Source organism: Siphateles boraxobius, unplaced genomic scaffold (genome assembly GCF_051911475.1).
Source record: "Siphateles boraxobius isolate OS27281-9 unplaced genomic scaffold, OSU_SipBor_1 49, whole genome shotgun sequence".
In the NCBI taxonomy this organism is placed as follows: domain Eukaryota; kingdom Metazoa; phylum Chordata; class Actinopteri; order Cypriniformes; family Leuciscidae; genus Siphateles; species Siphateles boraxobius.
In genome coordinates this window covers 7,728,477-7,754,470 of record NW_027509130.1, presented here as the reverse complement: position 1 = coordinate 7,754,470, position 25,994 = coordinate 7,728,477, and the positions used below count along the sequence as shown (strand labels likewise).

The window sequence follows — 25,994 nt, the reverse complement described above, 5'->3', positions numbered from 1 at the left end:
AATTTTCCAAATAGAATCACCTGGACAAACAATTTTACACTAAGTATACCAGTATATGCTGCAACGAGATAGCATGGTACCAATATATTTGCCTAATATTAAAGTAATATATTTACACTTGGTTCACAGAGGAAAATATTTATGACAGTTTTTGAAAAACATACATGTGTCTGTGTGTGTGTGAGATAAATGATGCATTTACCGTACAATGTAAAACACAACACACACACACACACACACCCATAAGACATGGACATGGATGATTTGCTATATACAAAAGCCACATTCCTTTTCTCTTATAAGAGTCGTTGTCATCTGGCTGTGAGGGACAGACTTTTCTGATCTTCTCTCGTCGTTGCTCCTGAAAATAACGAAGAGGAATCTGACAACAAGAAACAACAGTATTCTCAAGTTTGTGGTTAAAGGTCAATATAACACTTCATCGGTGAAAATCACAGGTTCAATTGATTATTCAAATTATTTTGCCATTTGAATAAATATTACTTTTTTAACTGTTTTATGTTGGTGAATAGTTTTAATGTGCAAATATATGCACATATTCGTATTGCAATGATAGATTTAGTATTTGTGAGATGCTGTTGTGTTTCTGGTTGTCTTTCAGCATCTGTTCTTCACTAGATCTACTAGATCATCTGAGGGATTTGACTGAATCAAGATGCTGCTGATCATTGAAGCTCTTCATCTCATTTTAGCTGCTCTAGGACAGGTAAACTTGTGTTCTAGTATGAATATTACAGACATGAATACTGATGATGTGATCATTATGATTTCTGTTTCTGCAGGATCACAGCGCTGCTGCTGCTGATGAAGGACAGATATATCCATTGGATTTCGCACTGAATTCAGTTGATGATCAATATGATGGTTGTAATGTGAAAATGGCAGATCTGTTGAAGACAACTTATCTAGAGAAGGAAAAATTGACCTCCGTTGAATTTAATAAGATTTGGCAAGAAGGTGAAGAGAAAGCCAAGAAAGCAGAGGATAACTTGCAACAGATTCATTCAGTCGTCATTCATGTGTACACTAACAAAGACTCTAAAGTATTTAGTGATTTCACTAGTGCCACTCGTAATGACAAAGAAAAATATAAAGACAAGACATTCAAATGGTATTCACTTCACTTTCTGTTAACAGAAGCGATACAGATTCTGAAGGAAACACAAAAAAGATGCTATGTAACTTATCGAGGTACAAATATTGAATTTGATGTTCAGAGCAAAGAGGTTCGTTTGAGCTCATTTTCATCCTCCTCTCTTGATCGAAAAGTAATACAGGGTTTTGGAAATAAATCTTGTTTTGAAATCTACACTTGTGAAGGTGCTAATTTGACAAAATATTCAAAGTATCCCGATGAGAAAGAGGTGCTGATTCCTCCATATGAGAAGTTTAAAATCACTGCTGTCATGAACAGAACTGATCAGCCAGATCTCTGGTGTGAGACTGTGTTTGTGTTGAACAGCACTGGAACAAGAAGTGACCTGAACTGTGCATTGTTTAACAGTGGAAACCATGCTGCTTTCTTTAACGTTTTACTAATTTTGCAATTATCATTTTGCGTAGTGTTTACCTATGTTTTTCAGTGTTATTGAACTTTTGAAGTGCTTGTCATGCTTAAAAAGGGACACTTTGATAATATTTAGTAGTGATGGGAGATTTTTTTTCCTGAACTTAAAATTAATTGTTTTTCTCAATGTGTTGCTTCAGTTCAAAGTATATATTTTTTATTACAATTATTTGGTCTTGTTTCATGAACACATTGTATATTTTCCATGAAATGTTAGAAAATGCCTGCACTGTAAAACCTTGCTGTAAAAAAAACTGTCAAAATCCTGACAGTAACATACTATTTTCCATTAAAACAGCAATATACCATTAAAAAATGCATTCTGGGTAATGTTTGTAATTTTCGAGAACCTACAGGAATATACTGTGAATAAACAGTGTTCAAAGTCGACACTCAAAGGCTGTGTTCCAAATCACATTCTATACCCTCATTCCCTATTCCCTACATTTGTTCACTAATATAGACCTCTTGAGAGAGTGAATGAAAAGAAGAGAGTAAATTCAGACACTGATGAACACCTGCTGATAACAAGCAGAATTACTAAAGGACAGAGAAACAAGGACAGAAAAAAGAGAAATACAAGAACTACAACTGACTTCCAGCCACAGCCTTAAGGGCCCTTTCACACTGAGTGTGAAACCAGTTTACAAACCAGTTTCTTTCATACATGTACAGAAGTTCTTGTTGAGAATTAACAGAGGTTTAGATGTTTATTGACACAGATGCAAGTCCTCTCTCATCCTTCACTCTCATTGCTTCTCCTTTTATCGTTCTGGAGCTTCTCCGTGGGACTCAAATGACACTCATTAACACTCGCACCACTGTCCTCGCTCCGTTCCCACAGCTCTCGGCCCCGCCCTGCTTGCCTCAACATGTTAGAGCGTTATCCCTTAACATTCTTATAAAGGTTCCTAGCGGCCACTCGACGTGGACAACTCAACAAACAGCGTTACCAGCTACACTTTCTGTCATACGTAACAGAGGTTAAGATTTTGATGTTTTAATAAAATGTTTGACTTGAAGTCACCGTTATGGCAATCAGTGTGTGCTTTAGTTGGACTCTTGACTTTTTGACAGAAATTTTTGTCTGACTTCTGTAACTGTGTTTGATAGACACATCCATTATGTTGAAAAAGCCAAGCAAAAATATAATCAGTAAGCTGCCTGATCTCATCCAGTGTCTGAACTTTGATCGTATGGGTGATGTGTTAATAATTTGTTTTTTTATTATTATTTTGATTAGTGACTCTGCAGCATAAGGTTCTGCAGTGTTTTATTCAGATAATATCAAGTATTTTGAAAACACAATGTACACTAAACACTTTGAAAAGATGCTTCTATTAAACTCACTTAAACATCAAGAATCAGTGTATGAATCTCAACAATGATGACATGCTTTATGCTGCAGTGCATTCTGGGAGCCATGGATGAGTTTTATGTGATGTACCCAGAATGGGAAAATAAAAGTGTCTCATGCATTGAATTGTGTAGTTACCACTTTATTTTAAACAAATAGCTCGTTCTAGAACTCTCCTAAGATCATCTCAAATATGGGTTTGATTATCTTCACGCAATACCAGTCAAAAGATATTAGAAGTGATACAGTGATCGTACCCATGTAATACAATGAATAAATGATGGTGTGGACTTCATACAGGAAGATATATTATATGTTTGCATTGCAATACTTTGTTGAACCTAACACGAAGCCCTGAATGCACTTGTACGGTGGTTACAGCACCACCTACTGGTCATTACCATAGCCTAAAAAGTAATGATTCATTTCTCTGTTTTTCACTTTTACTATAGTTTGTCCAATCTTGATCAAAATTGGTTCAGATCATTGGTGTCTTTGGCTTCATAACTGCTGCTTGTAGATATATTTACAGTTTAGATGTGTCCAAATGTTTGAGCAGTATCAATATCAGTAATTCTGTCCATCTACTGACTCATTTACTGTCACCCTTAATAAGACTGAACTGATGGATGTGTGTGTGTGTGTGTGTGTGTGTGTGTGTGTGTGTGTGTGTGTGTGTGTGTGTGTGTGTGTGTGTGTGTGTGTGTGTGTGTGTGTGTGTGTGTGTGTGTGTGTGTCCTGCAGGAATCTGGAGTAAAAGATTAACTATTCCATGATCACAATCTGCTCAACACAATATCTCTCTTGTTTTCTGCCGGCACTGACACGACGGGCACGACTCTCTGCCCTGAGTTCTCTGGAGTGACCTGGAATGGAATGGAGTGAATATTATTCTCCCTCATATGACCAGCTGTGACGTTCACTTGCAAGAATACGTTTTCAAGAAGGTCGGTCCTGCTTGGTATATGATATATTTCGTTGTTTTTAGGTGCTGCTCGCCAATTACTCTGATCTACCTATTAGTTTGCTGTATAGAAGTCATTTTAACTGATAATATGCTTATGGTTTGTTCTCTATTTGAGGGACACCGTTGACAGGGAACATTCTCATTACTTTGGCTAACGTTCTGGCAAGGTTCTCTCAAATTTATGAAGAAACATACTTCCAGTGAACTTAATAGAATGTTTGTTCAGTGTTATCTGGTCTTTAATAATGTTCTTAAAAGGATAGCACAAAAAATTTATTGATACATTATTTGTAGAAGGTTTTTTTAAATGTTCCTCATAATGTTTGTAGAAAAATGTTCTTACATTCTTTAAACATCCTTTAAAAATTTAGAATGACAACTAATGAATAAGGCTGTGTGTGCTATTTCTCTGAATTTCAAATGATTGTCTATTCACTTCACTTTCTGTTAACAGCTGCAATACAGAATATGAAGACAAACCAAACAGCATGCTATGATAGAATATGTTGAGGTACAAATGTTAAGACATTTGATAAGAATGTTCTGAACACAGAGATTCGTTTTGGCCAATTTGCATCTCCCTCCCTTGATCGTAATGTAACAAAGAATTTTGGAAATGTATCTTGTTTTGAAATCTACACTTGTGAAGGTGCCAATTTGAAAACATATTCTAAGTATCCTGATGAGAAAGATGTGCTGATTCCTCAATATGAAACGTTCCCTGCTGAAAAATCGAGCATAAACCAGGTCTTGCCATAGGGTCAGGTCAAACCTTAATGGTCTTGCTGGTTTGAGAGTGAGTAGACCAGCTGTATGCAAGCAGTGTTTTGGGGGCAAGCATTGATTTTGCTTGCATATTTCTATATTTAACACATTATTAATGTAAAGGAAAAACAATATAAGTGTGTTAAAACATGTGGTTATTGAATTATATGATTATAACTTCTTAATTTATTTTGCTCTCTCTTCAGAAAGTAGAACTGAAAATGTCAATTGTGTTAGTTATGATTACATTAATCAGTGTCACTGAAACTGGTAAAACATTTCAAAGCATCAGAAATCAAATCTCCTTTTTGAAAAGATCTTCACACAAATCAGTTAAAAACAATTAAAAAGAGCTTGTGTACATTGCAAACCAAAAACAATTTGAGATATGAAAACCAAGGAAAATGCCTAATAAAAGCATAATCATAAGCAGTTTGTTTAATAACATGTTATGAGCTCTTATTGGACAGTTTTTAACAATTTGATAATGAAATTTCAGAACTGAAAGTTGTTGTTTTTAAAGACTTTCATACTCATTTGGGAACTCACATGTGTCAAAATCCAGCAGTGAGTCACTGATTCCAAAAAGTGCATATAAGTTATGTCAATGCAGTCTAGAGCATGACATATTGTCGAAAATAGTGATAGCATGCATTTCCAACAATTGCTGAAAGAGAATTAATTCAACCAAAGTCAGTGGCCAAGTGTCAAACTAAAGGGCTTCAACAACCTTTGTACATATGAAATAAATAAAGCCAAACTGGTTTGTAATAAGTGAATATGGTAATGCTGTTTTTGGAGTTGTTCAGTCATCCTCTGGTGAGATCATTGATTTTATTTTCAGATGATTTCATCGGCTGTCTGGCTGTGAGTCAGTTGTAGTTGTGTTTCTGCTCATCTCTTCTCTTTTTTTCTGTTCTTGTTGTTCCTCTTATCTTCAGTGATTCTGCTTTTTAACAGCAGGTGTCTATTGCTCAATCATCACTTGCAGAGTGAATCTACTTTATTTCACTAACGGCAATGTTTCTTTTGTCTTACTTTTACTCTCTATAGATGGGACCATATATGAAAACTAAGCAGTGTAACCAGCAACGTGTTTTTTTTATTATTAAATAATTTATTAAAATAAATGTGGAAAATGGTCTTTGTCTTTATTTAACTACGAACACCCACTAAGAAACGTAATATGTCACACATAAGCAAGTTTTTTTGTGGTCTTGCATACCAGCGCTCAAAAGACACACATGCTGGTCCACCAGCATCCCAAGCTGATCCCAGCAGGCAAAACATACCTTATGCTTGTCCACCTACACACCAGAATGCAATGCTGGTCCCAGCATGCAAAACACACCTTATAGTGGTGTAAATACAAGCCATCAGCCCAACTGCAGAATACAACGCTAATGGATTCAATGTCACCAATTACAGAAAAAGCAGTACCATTCTAGTAACATTTAAATGCACAATTGCTGAAAAAAGCAACTTTAAAAAAAAACAAGGGTCAAGAGCCTAACTAAAGCAAATGCTGATCACCATAATGAGGACCTACAAATTAATAATTTTCAGCCAAACATCAACATCTACACCTCATTTAATTCTCAATAAGAACTGCTGTAGACGTCTGACAGAAATAAAGTCAATCTGGTTAGTAATAAGTGAAGCTGGTAATGTTTGTGGTGTTGTTTAATCCTCCTCAGCTGAGAACTTGAGAGATGTAATGTCTTCTTTTCTCTTCAGTTGGTTTCATCGAAGGCTGTGGCTGAAGAAAGTTGTAGTTTGTGTTCTTATTTCTCTTTCTTTCAGTGCTTGTTCACAGCAGGTGTTTGAATGATTGAAATAATGTTTCAGGAACATCATACTTTAAATAACATTCTAGTAACATTAAGGAAACTGTGTATTTTTATGTTCTTGGAATATTACACATCAACTTTTCTTAGAATGTTGAATTGTTAATCAAAATTGAGTTTAAAGAACGTTTGAGAACGTTCTTATAACAAAAATCTGTTAGCTGGCCTTTAACTTGCCTCTTGTTTTCACTTGATGTTTTTTTTTTTTTTTTTATTGGGTCTGACTGGAATTTACATGAAACTTTCTCATCGGACAATGTTGCCACCTGCTGGTCAGCAACTCGACAGCAACTCGACAACTCGACAGCAACTCATGGTCAGTCAATCATTTTTGTATTCAGGATTAAAAACATAAGGACAATTTCAAGCTGTAACTGGTGGAATGTTAATGACAATGGATTTGGATCCCCAAAATGTATCTTAATTGTGCTTGCATTACTCATATTACATTGGAAGATCATAGATTAAATCAACTGAAGATGAAAGAAGACATTAAATCTGTGAAGATCTCAGCAGAGGAAGATTAAAGGGTAACTAACCCCCTGGTCAGAGCCTGACTCCACCCACTGGCAATATTTGAAAAATGCTGGAAAAGTGGGCAGAGCCCAGCGGAGGGGGGCGTACACCTGAGACGCATCTCTTTGTATGGAACCTGCCTACGTCACCTGCAACCGCTACATCACGAACCACCGCAAACATCCAATAGGAAAATTCAACTGCAGTAGCCACCGTTCAACCTGAAGAGGGCAGCACTCAGACGTTTTTAAACCATATATTGTAGAAATAAAACACTTTAAACCCAAATGTCAAAAAATTTACTGGAATCAATGAACAGCATTTATGAAGCTCCATTCTTACAGATCATTAACTAAAAAAAGTTGATTTAGTGTTTAGTTACCCTTTAAACAAATCCACAAACAGCATTACCAGCTTCACTTATTACTAACCAGAAATACTTTATTTTTGTCAAACATCTACATAAGTTGTTATTGAGAATTAACAAGGGTTTAACTCTGTTTCATGTGAAGTCACCATAACTATGATTAGTGTTTCTATTAGTTGGGCTCTAAACTCTTATTGAAGCTTTTGTCTTTTTTTGACTGCTGTGACAGTGTGTGTGTTAAGGACACTTGCAGCAGCAAATAAAGCTAAAGTGAAATGATATCAGATGATGATGGCTACCTGTTGATGGTTTTATAATCATCATTAGCTTGAGTCACTGATGTCATTTGAATCTAATTGTACTGTACCATTAATATAATTACATCACAAACCATGTGTTAATGCAGTGTGAGATTAGTATTATAACAATCAGTTTGAAGAATTTAACAAACATGAGCACAAAAATTTAATCTATGATAAAACACACAGATATCAACAATCATGGTGATATGAATATAGTTTGTGATGTGAATATTTTAATGGCACAACAAAAGACATCAGTGAATCAGGTTATTTCATGATTATTATAAAACCATCATCAGGTAATCATCATCATCTAATCTCATTTCACTTTACTTTTCTTTGTTGCTGCAAATGTGCTTGACAAACACACTGTCACAGCAGCCAAAAGATACAATACGAGTTAAGAGCCCAACTAATGGAAACACTCATCACTGTTATGGTGATTAGACTGAGTTAAACCTCTGTTAATTCTCAATAAAACTTGTGCAGACGTCTGACAGAAACAAAGTCAGTCTGGTTAGTAATAAGTGAAGCTGGTAATGCTGTTTGTGGAGTTGTTTAATCCTCCTCTGCTGAGATCTTCACAGATTTAATGTCTTCTTTTATCTTCAGTTGATTTTATCTAGACTGTATCTGAAGTCAGTTGTAGTTATTGTGTTTCTGCTCGTCTCTTTTTCTGTTCTCTTCTTTCCTTCAGTGATTCTGCCTGTTAACAGGTTTATTAAGGCTGAGATGACTCCATATTTAATATACACAGACTTTCTGGCTCCGAGAAGGTCCAGTTCTGGTTTATTTCTTTGCTCTTGGCTGACATGTAGCATTGGTATGGCCTGCTTGTGGCCCAGATCTGGCAAACAGGAGTGAGCCACCCAAGGGCCGTCATTCCACGCTGCATGTGGGCCAGATCATCTTTCCACGTGTGCCAGATGTGGGTCGGATCTGGGACATCAAAATGTTGCTATGTGGGTTTTGACCTGTAAAAATCATAATCATACACTGTTCGTTCGTTGGCCAGAGGAGAGCTGGCCCTCGACTGAGCTTGGTTTCTCCCATGTTTTTTTACTCCATTCTGTCAACTCACTGATGGAGTTTTGGTTCCTTGCTACTTTCGCCTTTGGCTTTAGGCTTGCTTAGTTGGGGACATTTTACATTCACCAATATTATTGAACGGACCTGGACGATTACATCACTGTTTTCTCCAGAGCGACTGTATATATAAATGAACTAAATTAATAACTTTTTTACAACAGAAATGAACCATCATTGAACTTACACAGCTGGACTATGACATTATTTTCTTCTAGATCTGCTGTACAGCCAAAACAAACTTTGTTGAATTATTGTGTTGAAACAATCTGTATTCTAGAAAGCTGAGAGAAAAACACATTTTCAGAGAGAATTAAAAAGTGAAACTTTTTCCAATAAAGTGAGGACAGCAAGGATGTTCAGTATTCTTTGGTTATTCATTATAGACTCAGTATTAAAACTGTTATTTTACAGATGCATGGGAGAGTCAAGTAAAATGAAAAGGAGAATTCTTGAGATTGCTCTGCAGTATGTTCAATGTTGTCATTGTCCTGGAAGAGGAGGTTGTGATGGAAAACGTGGGAGACTTTACAGATGTATTCACTGTCCGTTTTGGCTTGTTGTATTCACTAAACTTGGAGAACAATACGGAGTTAAAATACATATACATTTGAGTTCATTCAGAAGGTCTTCTTTGACATTAGGACTTAAAGCACCAGAAGAGTACAAAATCTGAGGACCAAGTTATTGCAAATGTAAGTAGAATTTCAATGCGGTTTTATAAAAGGCAGTTTGTTTTTATGAGTGGTTTTTATGAGTGGTTATTAGTGTCCCTCAGGGTTAAATTATAGGCCCCTTACTTATTAGAATTTATATATTTCAGCTTGGACTGCTCTTAAGATCACTTGGGCTTAATTATCACTTTTATGCAGATGATGCTCAGATTTATATTCACTGGTACATTATAAAACGTGGATGTTTCTTTTCTCTCACATTGTATTTATGAGATGACCCAAAACCTTTTGTGTTAAAGGAGTTCTTTTGTGTTAAAGGAGTTCATTTAGTTTGGAGTTCTAAACTAAATAATATATTTAGTTGGTTATATTTGATTCGAGTTTGTCTTTTGATCCACATGTGCAATATACTGTAAAGAATTCCTTTTTTTCATCTCCAAAATATTGCTAGACTACGACCTATGCTATCCTTTTCTGTGACTGAAAGGGTTATCATTACTTTTGTATTGTCCCGCATTACTGCAATGCCCTTCTTGCTGGGGTTCCTAAAACCACCCTCAACAAATTGCAATATGTGCAAAATTCTGCTGCTAGGCCTGGAGTCAAAAGAAGTGAACACATCACTCCAATACTAAAGTCCTTGCACTGGCTCCAGGTCCGGTTCCGCGTTGATTTTAAAATCCGAATGCTCACATATAAGGCACATGGTCTGGCCCCTCATCTGTCTGCGCTTTTATTCCCAAACGTCATTTGCGCTCCTCTCAAGCTGGCCTTTTGGTTGTTTCACACACATGTTTGCAATAGGGGACAGGGCTTTCTCGTCCTACTCTGGAACTATTAAAGTCGAAACATTTTTTATATCTAACCTAAAAACTCACTTTTTTAGGTTAGCTTTTTCCTAATAGTTTTTATTATTTTGCTTTCCAGTGATTTTTTTGTTTGGTTTGTATTTCTATCTGTGTATTTTTTACTTTTATTATTATTGTTTATTTTTCTCTTTGTGTTTTTATTGTTTTAAAGGCGCTTTAAAGGCGCTATATAAAATAAAGTTTATTATTATTATTATTATTATTATTATTATTATTATTATTAATAACAATGCGCCTGAACACGCCTCGTTTTCAAACCAGCCCATAGGCAAACAGATGGGCGAAAACGCATTTGGTATTTAAAACCCTAAAGTAATATTGACAAACTATATATCATTTGAAAGCTTACAATCTCTAGTTTTCATATTTCTGTTTTCTAAAATAAATTACAGATGAGCAGAAATTTATCAATTTGCAACAAGAATATTTCATATTCATTAGGAGTGTTTAGGCCTTTATTTTAATAAGATATTATTGTTTTAATAATGGCAAACGTCCCACCACAACGTGGCGCAGGACGTGAAAATGATAACTGCATCGGGATGAAAATAGCAAAAAAAAAATTGGCGTCGCACCTGGCGCGGTGTGTATGATAGGACCCAATGAATGAATGATGAAGTGGACCTCATACAGGTAAATGTGAAGCCCTGAGTGAACCTCTGCAGTGTGATTATAGCATCATCTACTGGTCACTGTCTGGAATTCAAATTTAACTTTACCCTATACATGATTCATTCCAATATTTTCCCTAGGGACTTGTTCAGGAGATTTCGCAATCTTCACCAAAATTGGCTCAGATCATTGGTGTTTTTGTACCATATTTGCTGAATAATTATTAAAAATTCAGTTTTGCTACGGTTGCAAACCTGTCCCGTGGGATGCCAGATGAGCTACAGTAGTCATACTTCAGCTATTATGTCTCAGAAACACACACACGGGTGCAAACGCACACAAATATGTTGGGTTTCCATATCTTATGGGAACATTCCATAGATAAAATGATTTTTGTATCCCCTAACCTTAACGATTACAGATTTTCTTCATATTTATATAATTTAGTATGATTTATAAGCTGTTTCCGTCAAAAGGACCAACATGGGAATACACACACACACACACACACACACACACACACACACACACACACACACACACACACACACACACACACACATACAGCTTTGTTTTTGTGATTTGTGAGGACATTCCATAGGCGTAATGGTTTTTATACTGGACAAACTGTATATTCTATCCCCTTACACTGCCCCTATCTCTAAACCTACCCATCACAGGAGACATTCTGCATTTTTACATTTTTAATAAAACACTGCTTAGTATGTTTTTAAAGCCATTTGAAATATGAGGACTCATGAAATGTCCTCATAAATCACGTTCAAGTTGTAATACCAGTGTAATACCCATGTCATTATACACATTTGTGTCCTCACAAATCACAAAAACAAACACACACACACACACACACACACACACACACGCGTCTGTCTGTGAGCAACTTACTTTTTTGCCATATGTTCTTTGTCCTCTCTTCATACTGGTCATGGTCTCACTCAACATGTCACATCTTGTCAAGAAGGTTAAAAGAATGCCAAGTTATCAGCTAAATTTACAGTGAATCATTCAGTCACTATTTATGTATACTGAAATTAAAGTCCATAGTGATTTATTTTTTAAATGGCATACAAAATAGTTTTCAACTAACTTTTTGTTAACAGAAGTGATACAGATTCAGAAGAAAACACAAAATGAATGCTGTCAACTTATTGTGGTAGTAAACTTGAATTTGATGAGTGTTTTGAACAAAGACGTTGGCTTAGGTTCTGTTGCATAATTCAAGTTTCTTTGGAACTATTATATTGTCCTGAAGTCCGCACTTGGTGCTGATGTATGTAATCTTTTTGCATCACTTTCCTGAACAGTTTTATAGGAGTTTGCTTTCTAGATAGCTATCTACTTGCCAGGCAGGTTTTCTGAAATTAAGAGATTCCTTGGAATGATCAGAGATCAGATAAGTGAAAATATATGTATGATGTGATGACAGGGATTATTTGCAATATAAAAAGCCATGTTGTGCTGTGTCATTGTGTCGTTGCTCTCTGACTGTGAGCAAATGACTTTTCGGATCTTTACTTCTCATCGTTACTCCTGAAAAATAAAAGAATAAAACTTTATCTGGCAAAAAAAGACAACAGTATTTTCAGGTAAGTTTTGGGATAAAGTAAAATGTCAAAATATCAGTGAACATCACAGGCTTAAGTAATTATTTCAAACAGTTCTGCCACTTCCATGAATTTAAAACTGTCTTATGTTGGCGGACACAGTTTAATTGTGCATTGTATTGCAGTGATAGATTTAGTATTTGTGAGACGCTGTTGTGTTTCTGGATGTCTTTCAGCATCTGTTCTTCACTAGATCTACTAGATCATCTGAGGGATTTGACTGAATCAAGATGCTGCTGATCATTGAAGCTCTTCTTCTCATTTTAGCTGCTCTAGGACAGGTAAACTTGTGTTCTAGTATGAATATTACAGACATGAATACTGATGATGTGATCATTATGATTTCTGTTTCTGCAGGATCACAGCGCTGCTGCTGCTGTTGAAGGACAGATATATCCATTGGATATGGCACCGAATTCTGTTGATGATCAATATGACGGTTGTACTATGAAAATGGCAGACCTGGTGAAGACAACTTATCTAGAGAAGGAAAAATCTGCCTCAGCTGAATTTAATAAGGTTTGGCAAGAAGGTGAAGAGAAAGCCAAGAAAGCAGAGGATAACTTGCAACAGATTCATTCAGTCGCCATTCATGTGTACACTAACAAAGACTCTAAAGTATTTAGTGATTTCACTAAAGCTATTCGTACTGACAAACAAAAATATAAAGACAAGACATTCAAATGGTTTTCACTTTACTTTCTGTTAACAGAAGCGATACAGATTCTGAAGGAAACACAAAAAAGATGCTATGTAACTTATCGAGGTACAAATATTGAATTTGATGTTCAGAGCAAAGAGGTTCGTTTGAGCTCATTTTCATCCTCCTCTCTTGATCGAAAAGTAATACAGGGTTTTGGAAATAAATCTTGTTTTGAAATCTACACTTGTGAAGGTGCTAATTTGACAAAATATTCAAAGTATCCCGATGAGAAGGAGGTGCTGATTCCTCCATATGAGAAGTTTAAAGTTATTGGTGTCAAGACAAGAACTGATCAGCCAGATCTCTGGTGTGAGACTGTGTTTGTGTTGAACAGCACTGGAACAAGAAGTGACATGAACTGTGCATTGTTTAACAGTGGAAACCATGCTGCTTTCTTTAACGTTTTACTAATTTTGCAAATTGTATTTTGTGTTTACCTGCTAACGAGTTAACTTGTAGATTTTACATGTTTCTCGTTGTTACTGAACTTTGTATTTCTTGTCATGCCTAAATCTGAACATTTTGATACTATGTAATGATGGGAAAAAAATAAGCTTTTCTAAATTAATCAAATCTTTTTTTCTTTTTTTTCTCAATTTATGTAAATCTACTTTGGGTTGAACAAATTATTTTTATATTAATTTTACACATGGTCATTGTATATTTTGTTTGAATGTTTAAAACATCTTCTAATCCAATAAATAAAAAACAAGACAAATTAAAATATTGTGTCAAAAGCCATTGATTTATATCAGTAGTAAAAACAAACTCACAAAAAAACTTAAAGCCAGCAAAAACAATGCAGGTAAATAGATGAACACACACAACCCAGAAAACAAACAGACAGGAATGAATGCTGAAAAAAAAATCATGTAATAATAATTTCTGAACATACAGACATTCCATCTGGAAATTATATTACATAAAAAACATGCACATTTAAGCAGGGAGTTTTGTTATCCCTTATGAAAAGAAAATTTATTTCCCTATATGAATGATCAACATATTGGTTTAACAGTATATTTGAAAATATACAGAATAATATATTGTGTTAATACATTACAATATATTTAATTGCCGCTTTTCATATATTGAAAAATAGGGGACAATGTATTTACTAATATATCATAATGTATTTAATTTTATATTCAGTACTTCATATAGATGAATGTGATCAGATATGGTACTGCATGTGTAATATACGCATGCAGCATAAACACACATATAGAGCAATATATAATGTAAAATATTTGTTAGCTTTTAATTTTTTACATTATAAATGTTTCATTATTTACAATATGTTATTTTTTTTTCAGGACAGCCGGGGCTATCCAGATCTGCCATAATTTGACATGATATTTGTTGTATACGTTTTATATTAGCCTTCATATTAAAGGGGAACTTGGCAACTCACTTTTTTTGTCGCATATTGTCCCAACGAGCTCCCCCTCCCGCTGTGGGGCGTATATTTCACAACACTGTCGTAAAAAAACTCACTTGCGGCTAGGGCTGGGTATTGACACAAATTTCACAATTTGATTCGATTTCGATTCACAAGCTTGCAATTCAATTCGATTTCGATTCCGATTCGATTCGATTCAATATTGATTATTTTGGATATCAGGTAGGCTAGAATACATGGCAAATTCTCAAGGAAAACAAATCTCTTAACTAATGCTGTAAACTATGGGAGTCAGTTGTAGCCTACTAGGCTTCATTAGCCTACTTTAATATTGAAGGTAAAAAATAATTTGTATACAAAAACTTTAATTTCACTTTTATTTATTTTTATAATAATAAAATTATATGAAAAACTTGCCAGATTTATTCAAACATGCGTCAAGTCAAGTCAAGTCACCTTTATTTATATAGCGCTTTTTACAATACAAATTGTTTCAAAGCAGCTTTACAGAGATACACATTTTACTGTAAGCTCTTTACAGAGCTTACATTTTGAGGTTGAAATCGGCTTGTTTTCGGAGATTCTATCATGCAGTAGGGGCGTGGCGTGTCATTGTCTGTGTGTATTTCCATACTGAATAACCCGGCGCTTTTGCCCCCGCCCTCCAAGTCAACCACATGGCTACTTATTATGCTGTGCTCTGGCCAGCTCTCTCTGATATCAAAATTCAATGAAGATGGATGCCGCAAAGATTGTCGCAGACGAGATGAACCGTCTGGCAGTTACACCGAAAATGTTTTCGCCGCACTTCGTGGGCTCGGGAAACTGTACCGGAGGTATGGGCGCAGCGCGCTCGCCCTCAGTGCTTCAATACGGCGGCTCGGCTCGCTGACAGCGGTGGCTGGCTGTTTCATATGTGACGGAGAATCGAAATAGAGGATGCAGTTAAGACCTTTGCTGCTGCGATGAAGGCCTGCCGTGCGTGTTTCTGAAATGTAAGTTAAGCTTCATTTGCTCTTTAGTCGTTATTTAAGATGCTGAACCTGCTGATGATATAATGTGCTTGCGGACATTTCATTTGTGTGTGTATACGCACATAAGAAAGTGGTGTAAAGAGATTTGCAACAGTAATTTGAGGAGGTGAAATGTGATTATTTGGAAAATTGCAGAAATGACTGCTTAAAGAAAAATGCCAGCAGGCATTTGCCTCCTACATAAACTTTAATATTGTTGACATTTTGGGCACACGAGCGTTGCGTACTATTTGCGCTATATGTAGGCCTATGGCTTATTGGTCTTTGTTTGTTGTTGTTGGTTTTGCGTTATATGTATATGGCATATTGGTCTTTGTGTGTTGTTGCTGGTTTTGCGTTATACTGTATGTATATGGCATATTGGCCTTTGTGTGTTGTTGCTGGTTTTGCGTTATATGCAGGCTATATGGCATATTGGTCTTTGTGTGTTGTTGCTGGTTTTGCGTTATATGTATATGGCATATTGGTCTTTATGTGTTGTTGCTGGTTTCGCGTTATATGCAGGCTATATGGCATTATTGGTCTTTGTGTGTTGTTGCTGGTACGTTGCAAATAGAGGGGCAGCACAATTGTTTTTCGCCTAGTGCGGCAGAAGTGCACTCATTCGAAGTGTAAAAAAAGCTGTAAAGCACATGGAGGAGCTTTACAGGGGGTATGGCTTATCTAAATGAGATGTAAATGAGCCCTATTGTCACCCCCAGCAGCAGAGACAGGTGAGAACTGCACAATCTTTAGCTCGTTTTCTCCTCTTTGAGCTTTTTTAAGTGCCTACTTTAAAATGGCCACAACTTCTCCAAATATTATCAGATTTCCACATGTTACACATCGTTGGAAAGCTTGGATATTACACTCTCAGAATCTATGAATAACTCAAAATGCCCCAGAACCGACTTGTGTCCCTAGTTTCCGTGACTGGTCACATATGTCCTCACCTAAGCAAGCCAAAAGCCAATGGCGAATAAAGGCAAAAAAAGGCGACAGTGGCAAGGAACCAAAACTCCATCAGGTAACAGAATGGAGAAAAAAAACCTTGGGAGAACCCAGGCTCAGTCGGGGGGCCAGTCCTCCTTTGGCCAACAAACGAACAGTGTATGATTATGATTTAGGCGGCATAATAGGTCAGAAGTCAGATTGGATCAGAACTTTCACAATATTTATCCAGTTCCATCTGATTGGGGGTCGGAGTCATCACGACGGAATGGAGATGAGTTTGTTGAGGTGTCCATGAGGCCTTCACAGTGTTGATGAGGCTGGCACTTCAGGGATGTGTTGTCGTCGTGTCCATGCGATGGTCCTTCATCAGATCTGGATACGGCCTGGATCCGGCGGTTTGCGGTAAACCTCAGGATAAACAGAGAGACTAATATTAGCATAGACGCCATCCTTCTTATGATGTACAAAGTACATCAGGATTTATGGAAAGTGTTCCCGGTTCCGGCTGATCTAAACTATGCAGCCTAACATTGAATTATAGCATTCTATAATGTGTTATGTGTATGCTAAGCCAAAGAGATGTGTTTTTAGTCTAGATTTGAACTGACAGACTGTGTCTGCTTTCCGGACCATGTTAGGAAGATTGTTCCAAAGTTTTGGTGCCAAGTAGGAAAAGGATCTACCACCAGCAGTTGATTTTGATATTCTAGGTATTATCAACTGGCCAGAATTTTGAGATTGCAATAGACGTGAAGGACTATAATGGGTTAAGAGCTCGCTCAAGTACTGCGGAGCTAAACCATTTAGTGCTTTGTAAGTAATCAGCAATATTTAAAAATGTATACAATGTTTAATAGGGAGCCAAAGCAGTGTTGACAGAACCGGGCTAATATGGTCATACTTCCTGGTTCTGGTAAGAACTCTAGCGGCTGCGTTTTGAACTAGCTGTAGTTTATTTATTAAGCGTGCAGTGCAACCACCCAGTAGAGCATTACAATAATCTAGCCTTGAGGCATGAACGCATGAACTAGTTGTTCCGCATTTGTCAATGAGAGCATATGACGTAATTTAGATATATTTTTAAGATGGAAAAATGTGCTTTTACAGATACTAGACACGTGACTTTCAAATGAGAGATTGGTATCAAAGAGCACACCCAGGTTCTGATGACAAGGACTTGACAGAGCAGCCATCAAGTGTTAAACAGTATTCTAGGTTATTGCGTGTGGAAGTTTTTTGTCCAATAATTAGAATCTCTGTTTTTTCAGACTTTAGTAGTAGGAAATTACTAGTCATCCAATTTTTTTATATCAGCTATGCATTCCGTTAATTTTGTGAATTGGTAAGTTTCGTTAGGTTTTGGGGAAATATAGAGCTGAGTATCATCAGCATAACAGTGAAAACTAATTCCTAATGATATCTCCTAATGGTAGCATGTACAGAGTGAACAGCAGCGGTCCTAGTACTCCCCATTAAAAATGATAATGAATATATTATATGGTGCATATATTTAGCAAAATGCTCCTCTCTAGAGTTAATTTTTCTAGCTGACTAACGAGTTCATGGTCACTGGATATGTTTGTGACCTGGATATGGTCACAGTGAATGTGACGTTGCATTGTTTGCAAGCTGTTTTACTGAAGTTTTTCCACGGTTGAAACACTGATTGAGCAATTATGTAACATTATATGGATTTCGATAAGTTGTACTCTATTTTTTAACACAGTTTCAGATCCCAGTGGGCATATGATGTCAATTTAACATCAATATGACATCAAACATTATGTCAAAAAGTTGACAGCATTCATTTTGTGTTTTCTTCTGAATCTGTATCACTTCTGTTAACAAAAAGTTAGTTGAAAACTATTTTGTATGCCATTTAAAAAATAAATCACTATGGACTTTAATTTCAGTATACATAAATAGTGACTGCATGATTCACTGTAAATTTAGCTGATATCTTGGCATTCTTTTAACCTTCTTGACAAGATGTGACATCCCAGTGGGCATATGATGTCAATTTAACATCAATATGACATCAAACATTATGTCAAAATGACGTCACGAAATAGGTCACAAATGAAAGTCATATTGACGTCAAAGTGTCAATGTCAATTTCCATTCGCGGTGTAACTGGTATTATTAAGGCGGAGGAGATCATGTGCGTTCCGCGGTGCTGCCTCTCTTGAGCTGCGCCAGAGCGATCTCACGCCACAGCGCCAAAAAAGTATTTATGTTTTTGAATTCCATAAGAAAATGGACGTAATTTGAAATCTGAGACTTTGTCATATCAATAGTAACAAAACACATATTATTGTGATTTATTGGATGGGATGCGCACTACAATGTTCTATTCATTCATCAACTGAAAACAGAATGACTAGCTTAATCAATTCTTGGGATTTAAGAATCGATATCGATTCGTAGAAATGAGAATCGATTAAAATCGAGAAATCTATATTTTTTACCCAGCCCTACTTGCGGCACCCTCTTCCCCCTTTCAACCACTGCTCATGTGCATTTGTTATTATCGGCCAACTTTATCATGTGGAGCTATGTCTACCGGGGTGGGTAATACATCATACACAGCGTGTGTGTTAATGTCGAATTGCCGTAAAGCAGGTCGTGTTTCTCGCTCGTTCTCGCTTCTCACGAGACTTCCTATTTCCAACTTACCGGAACGTTAGTCCCGATGTTGCAAGGTTGGTTTTCCGCCTGGGAACGCTGGGGGGAGTGGGGAAAGTCACCATTTTCACTAGAACAGGTTATTTAACCACCCAAATCATTTCTAAACGGTTTTATTAAGTTGAAATAGTTCCCAAGTTCCCCTTTAAAGAAAGCAATTTTTTGTATCTATTAAATTGTTATATTTGTAAATCTATCTCAAAAGATATTGATGTCAGGGGGATATATTTTCAGATATGGATAGACAAGACTGTGTCTGGTGATATCAGAACCATGATGGTAGGACAATCCATGACCTAGCAATTTGAAAAAATATGTATGTACTGTATATGAAATAGTATATCATGCAACAACAACGACTGGTTCTAGTTTCAAAAGTTTCAGATTACTCCACCATACTTCGATGTATAGATAAGCCACTAGCATCATCTGAAAAGGTGAGTCCTGCTGTTTATTTTGATATGTGTTATCCTTGGAGGCTAAAGCACTTCACGATTTATTCAGCTATGACTCAGCTGTGTGAAAATGAGTGAAGAAATGACAGATGATTGCAACTTTGTTTAATTTGATGCATTTTCAAATCAAGATTACTCAGACCATCTTTGTTCTACAAGCGGAATACTAGCGTCACTGTGAAGCAGAAGGTCCACTCTTTCATTTGATATCTGTTTTATACAATAACAACTTCGTGAGTAATTAAAAAAAAAGATTGATGAGTGTGTGGAGATGCAGAGATGGAAGTAAAGAGGGATGAAATTTCATGAGATTTCAAAACCAGATTACTTTGTTACACAGACTAGCACATAGCATCATTGGAAACGGCTAGTCCTGAAGCTATTTTCAGCTCCACATATTTAAATGTTCCTTGTTCTTGATATCAATATTTCTGTTAATCTGTACCAAAAGGGGTGAAGTGGAGTCCTATTTGTACAGGTATGCTGATGTTAGACTGGATGCGGGGACCCCCAGCACCAATGGCTGTTCTGGAGCTTATGGCCTTCAAGTGTTCACGGACCTGCAAGCTTCCCACTGTTCCTGTCTTGCCAATAAATTAAATAAAGTGCACAGAAATGTGCAAGCTACAAATCTGCAGCAATCAGAGGGAGGAGGAGGATACTGATGTCATGAAACTGATTGAATATGATGATGATGATGAATAAACAGAAACAGTTTGCAATGACCAAATGAGTTCATGAACAAGGTAGAACTAATTTGTTTTTCTTTGTATGACATGTTCTGTTCAAATAAAGTTGCACAAGATTTTTTCATTCTTTGGCTGAACGGTTATAGTGTTATTGAAGGCTGATTTTGGTGACAAAGCTACCACTTACAAAAGGTTATCATGTTGAAATATCATAGACAAGGACTTATAAAATATAACTAGAATTTAGCAGAGGTGGGAAATCCAGGGGCCAATGAGTAGAAGTCCTGCCATATGTTTATTCCACCCATAAACGCAGTCAGCTGATTTCACTAATTAGTTCTCTCTCCTGTCTGAATTAGCAAATCCAGGTGATTGGAACAAAATACTGAGGTGGACTTTGACTTTCTGAACCTGGACTTTACACCTCTGCATAGCAATGCCACATGACAGCCAAGAGCAAAGAAATAAACCCGAACTGGACCTTATCGTAGCCAAAAAATCTGTGTATATTAAATATGGAGTAATTTCAGCCACAGCGTCAGATGAAATTTAAGAGAAAAGAAGACATTAAATCTGTGAAGATCTTAGCAGAGGGGGATTAAACAACTCAACAAACAGCATTACCAGCTTCACTTATTACTAACCAGACTGACTTTATTTTTATTAAAGAAGTTTTATTGAGAATTAACAGAGGTTTAACTCTAATGCGTTTCATTTGAAGTCACCATATCAGTGATTAGTATTTCCATTAGTTGGGCTCTTAACTCTTATTATATATTTTGTCTTTTTTGTCAGCTGTGCCATTGTGTTTGTAAAACACATTTGCAACAGCAAAAGAAGCTAAAGTGAAACGAGGTCAGGTGATGATGCTTTCCTGTTGATGGCTTTATAATCATCATGAAATAACCTGATTCACTGAGGTATTTTAATCTAACAATTATGCTGTCACATTAATAATTTTTCACAACACAAACCCTGTGTTACTGCAGCATGAGATCCAGCAATATTATAACAATAAGTTAGAAGACTTTAACAAACATGAGCACGAAAAAATGTGTTTAATATGACACACACAGACATCAACAATCAGCGTATGAATCTCAACAATGGTGACAATCAAAAGTACTTTGCTGCAATGCATGCTGGGTACCAGCATAGTACAAAACTCCCAGCATGCATTGCAACATGAATAAAAAAGCTGAATTGTCCTATTATTTTGTTTGATTCTAAATATTTGCTTTTATTTTTTGCTGTTGTTTTGGTTGTGAATTCGTAGCTTTTCAGTGATTTTCTGAAATATTCTGTTTATCTAAATATTTGTGATTGTCACCATTGTTGAGATTCATACGCTGATTGGTGATATCTGTGTGTGTCTGCATAGACCAACTTTTTATTTCATGTTTGTTAAAAGATTTAAAACGATTGCTAGATCTCATGCTGTAGTAACACGGGGTTTGTGATGTGAATATGTTAGTGGAACAACATAATTGTTAGATTAATACACCTCAGTGAATCAGTCTGTTTTATGATGATTATAAAAACATCAACAGCTAATCATGATCACCTGATCTCTTTTCACTTTAGCTTTCTTTGCTGCTGCAAATGTGTTTGACAAACATACTGTCACAGCAGCCAAAAAAGACAAAAGATATAATAAGAGTTAAGAGCCCAACTAATGGAAACACTAATCACTGTTATGGTGACTTCAAATGAAACGCATTAGAGTTAAACCTCTGTTAATTCTCAATAAAACTTTTGTAGACGTCTGACAGAAATAAAGTCAGTCTGGTTAGTAATAAGTGAAGCTGGTAATGTTGTTTGTGGAGTTATTTAATCCTCCTCTGCTGAGATCTTTACAGATTTAATGTCTTCTTTTCTCTTGGATTTCATCTGAGGTTGTGGCTGAAATTACTCCATATTTAATATACACAGATTTTTTGGCTACGATAAGGTCCAGTTTGGGTTTATTTCTTTGCTCTTGGCTGTCATGTGGCATTGCTATGCAGAGGTGTAAAGTCCAGGTTCAGAAAGTCAAAGTCCTCCTCAGTATTTTGTTCCAATCACCTGGATTTGCTAATTCAGACAGGAGAGAGAACTAATTAGTGAAATCAGCTGACTGAGTTCATGGGTGGAATCAGAGATGGGCAGTATTTTAGGGGGCTTTTCCACTGGGCTCGTTTGCTGCGGTCCGAGCCCGAGCGCGTTTGTTCCCGGCGCCCCCCGCAGCGTTGGTCTGGTTTCACACTCAACTTGATTCTATCGAACTCTGGTGCGTTTGCGTGCATCTTACGTCATTGCAAACGTGCACGGCGCATGATAGAAAACACGACGCGGGTCAATATATTGTGTTTTTTATTAATTTGGTGCCATTATTCATAGCTGAGTAAATAACCCAGGTTAACTGTGTGTGTGTGTTTCGCATAAGCTGTTTTTCCGCTGCTTGCAAATGGACTCTTTTGAGGAGACAGTGGATTTCCATTAATTTGTTGCCCTGATTGCACGCACTATGCGCGAATACACTGCAGACTCACTCTTGCTCGTATCCAGGGTAAATCTTCATCCCTTACGTGTGTTTTATTTAACTAAATACATCATAATCGACTAAAACGCATGCGCAGGATACTTTACTTCCTGAACAAGTGCGCACCCGAGTCCATGTAGTTTTCACATACACGCGAATCGCAGCACGGTTCGGGAGCAACCGAACTCAGACCACCTCCTCCAGGTAGTCTCGGGTTCGGTACCCCAGTGCGCACCCGGGTCCCATGACAGCGTTCACATTAGCGATTTTTCATTCCAGTGTGAAAGCCCCCTTAATTACAAAATACTCAAAAGTAATTAAATACGTATTTCAAATACAAAATACAAAATATGTAATTTGTATTTTTTATGTGAGTGTGTTGCTGAAATCTGAGTACACAGCAAAAAGTATTAAATCAGCACTGCTCAGAGCACATATGGTCCCACTCTACAGAGTGTTAAAGCTAATGAGATAATTAAGTGATTAATTGAGTGATGATTGAGCATTATTGAAGACACCTAAAGCAGAATCACTGAAGGAGAAAATCTAAAATTGTAAGCCAACGTTATGGCGATCATTGTTTGCTTTAGTTGGGCTCTTGACCCTTATATTATTAACTTTAGATTTTGTTTGGCTGTTGTATCTGAGTTATAACTGCCAGATGAATAAAGAAATAAAGTGATCTAATGGTGTTGGTTATATATCATTAACTTTAACACTCTTGAGTGTTAATTAGGGCTGCACGATTAATCGCACGATGTTGTTATGCGCATCTAATCAGTAAAGCCGGTTCCTTGATTAGTAGTAAATCACCTTCACCTGCTTTCAGATGGACGATATGATGCAGATATGAGTGTTAAATTAACACTCAAGAGTGTTAAAGTTAATGAGATAATTAAGTGATTAATTTAGTGATCATTGAGCATTATTGAAGACACCTGATGATAACAAGCAGAATCACTGAAGGAGAAAATCTAAAATTGTAAGCCACCGTTATGGCGATCAGTGTTTGCTTTAGTTGGGCTCTTGATCCTTATACTTCAATTTTAAAATTTGTTTGTCGGCTGTTATTGATTTATTACAGTCAAATGAACAAAGACAAGTGTGATCTGATAGTGTTGGTTATGTTTTGATGTAATCATGCTGTGATCTGAAAAATGAAACTCATTCAGATGATCTAGTTTAACTTGATAGCAACAGTTTAGTGGTTATACAGCATATGATAATTGTATTTTTCTTATAATCCAAAACATTTAATAATAATTGTCCTGATCAAATCACTTTCAAATGCATTTATTTAGAAACACAGACATCAATAATCAGCCTGTGAATCTCAACCGTGGTGACAATAATAATCCTTGTTGCCACCAATCACAACTCATTAATGGCTCCCATCATGCATTGCGGTATGAATAAATTATGATCTGAATTGTCTATGTAATTTACTTTTCCTAATTGAATATTCTGCTCGTCACCATTGTTGAGATGCATTGACTGAATCTTGATATCTGTGTGTGCCTAAAAGAAAGGTTTTTTTTTTTTTTTTTTTTTTTACAACTTTTAAGAACTCCTTTATATTATATCTCAAATTCTGGATATTTATGCAGAATCTCAGTTATGCTGTAACCAACAACATAAATCAAAATCGGAAAGTTCAAATAATGACTGTCATAATATAACCAACACCATCAGATCACTTTTCTCTTTGTTCATCTGGCAGTTAAAACTCGGATACAACAGCCAAAACAAAATCTAAAGCTAATAATGTAAGGGTCAAGAGCCCAATTAAAGTAAACAATGATGCACACACACACACACACACACACACACACACACACACACACACACACACACACACACACACACACACACACACACACACACACACACACACACACACACACACACACACACACACACACACACACATTTTGATTTTGATGGCTGCAACACACCCTAAAAAAGTCCACAATGAGCAGGTGAATTGGTAATAGTTGAGGGTATCGTGTTTGGGTGTAAAAGTGCTTCTCAGTCTTTTTAAGCAAAGATGGGTCATGGCTCATCCCTTTGTGCCAAATATCATGAGAGAATTGTCAAACAATTAAAAAATCCCATTTCTCAATGCAAGATTGCAAAGAATTTATGCCTTTCATCATCTTCCATATTGTCACAAGATTCAGGGAATCCAGAGAAATCTCAGTCTGTGTTGGGTAAGGCAGTAGACCTCTGATGAATGTGCGTGACCTTTGAGCCCTCAGATGGCATTGCACAAGATACCATCATGCTAATCTTTTAAATACAGACACATGTGCTCAGGAGTAATTTGGAAAACCGTTTTCACTGAACACAGTCTGACGCTGCATCAAGAAATGCCACTTGAATCTCTGTTACGCAAGGCGTTACATCAGTTCTATGTGGAGATGCCGGTGAGTTCTCTGGGCCTGAGCTCATCTCAGACGGTCTAGAAGACAGTGGGAATGTCTGCTGTGGTCAGATGAGTCCATGTTTCAGCTTGTTTTTGGAAACAAAATGGACACCGAGTTCTCAGTCCCAAAGACGAAAGGGACCAACCAGACTTTCACCAGCGACAGGTGCAAAAGCAAACATCTGTGCTGGTATTGAAGTGCATCAGTGCAAACGGTATGGGTAACTTGCATTATTGTGAAGGTACCATTGACATGGAGGGATGTATTTGGATTGTACAGAGACATAAACTGCTATCAAGATGACATCTTTCCTGGGAAGCAAGACAATGCCAAGCTTCATTCTGCACATGCTAAAACTGAGTGGTTTCTAGAGACTCTGCACCATAGAAGGGATGTACCTGCCTGTTTACTCCAGTCCAGATATGTCTCTGACTGTTGAGCGGCTGTCTTGTATCAGACAAGATTGGGCAAATATTCCACTAGCAAAACTCCAACAATTAGTATCCTCAACTCCCAAATGATTAAAAAGTGTAATTAAAAGGAAAGGTGATGTGACACAGTGGTAAACATG

The 25,994-nt window shown here is 36.7% G+C and overlaps 3 protein-coding genes across 4 annotated transcripts in view; all 3 read left to right on the top strand.

The window, feature by feature from the left end:
- Positions 1-303: 303 nt before the first annotated feature.
- Positions 304-1,613, top strand: LOC143711037 (ecto-ADP-ribosyltransferase 4-like). The gene is made up of 3 exons (XM_077202324.1): positions 304-411; positions 640-727; positions 804-1,613. Exons 2-3 carry the CDS (start codon positions 677-679, stop codon positions 1,611-1,613), a joined length of 861 nt encoding a protein of 286 aa, XP_077058439.1. The 5' UTR covers positions 304-411; positions 640-676.
- LOC143710992 (NAD(P)(+)--arginine ADP-ribosyltransferase 2-like) overlaps positions 333-25,994 on the top strand; it is a 37,128-nt gene continuing 11,466 nt past the window's right edge. Inside the window, exon 1 of the mRNA XM_077202286.1 lies at positions 333-411. The gene's annotated coding sequence lies outside the window, so the exon portion shown is untranslated. The remainder of the gene's footprint in view (positions 412-25,994) is intronic.
- LOC143710989 (ecto-ADP-ribosyltransferase 4-like) lies at positions 3,693-14,098 on the top strand. 2 transcript variants are annotated; one of them, XM_077202281.1, is made up of 3 exons: positions 3,693-3,892; positions 12,769-12,856; positions 12,933-14,098. In XM_077202281.1, exons 2-3 carry the CDS (start codon positions 12,806-12,808, stop codon positions 13,728-13,730), a joined length of 849 nt encoding a protein of 282 aa, XP_077058396.1. In that variant the 5' UTR covers positions 3,693-3,892; positions 12,769-12,805; the 3' UTR covers positions 13,731-14,098. The 2 variants fall into 2 exon arrangements, with proteins under 2 accessions (XP_077058396.1, XP_077058397.1); XM_077202282.1 differs by lacking the exon at positions 3,693-3,892 and adding an exon at positions 9,155-9,167.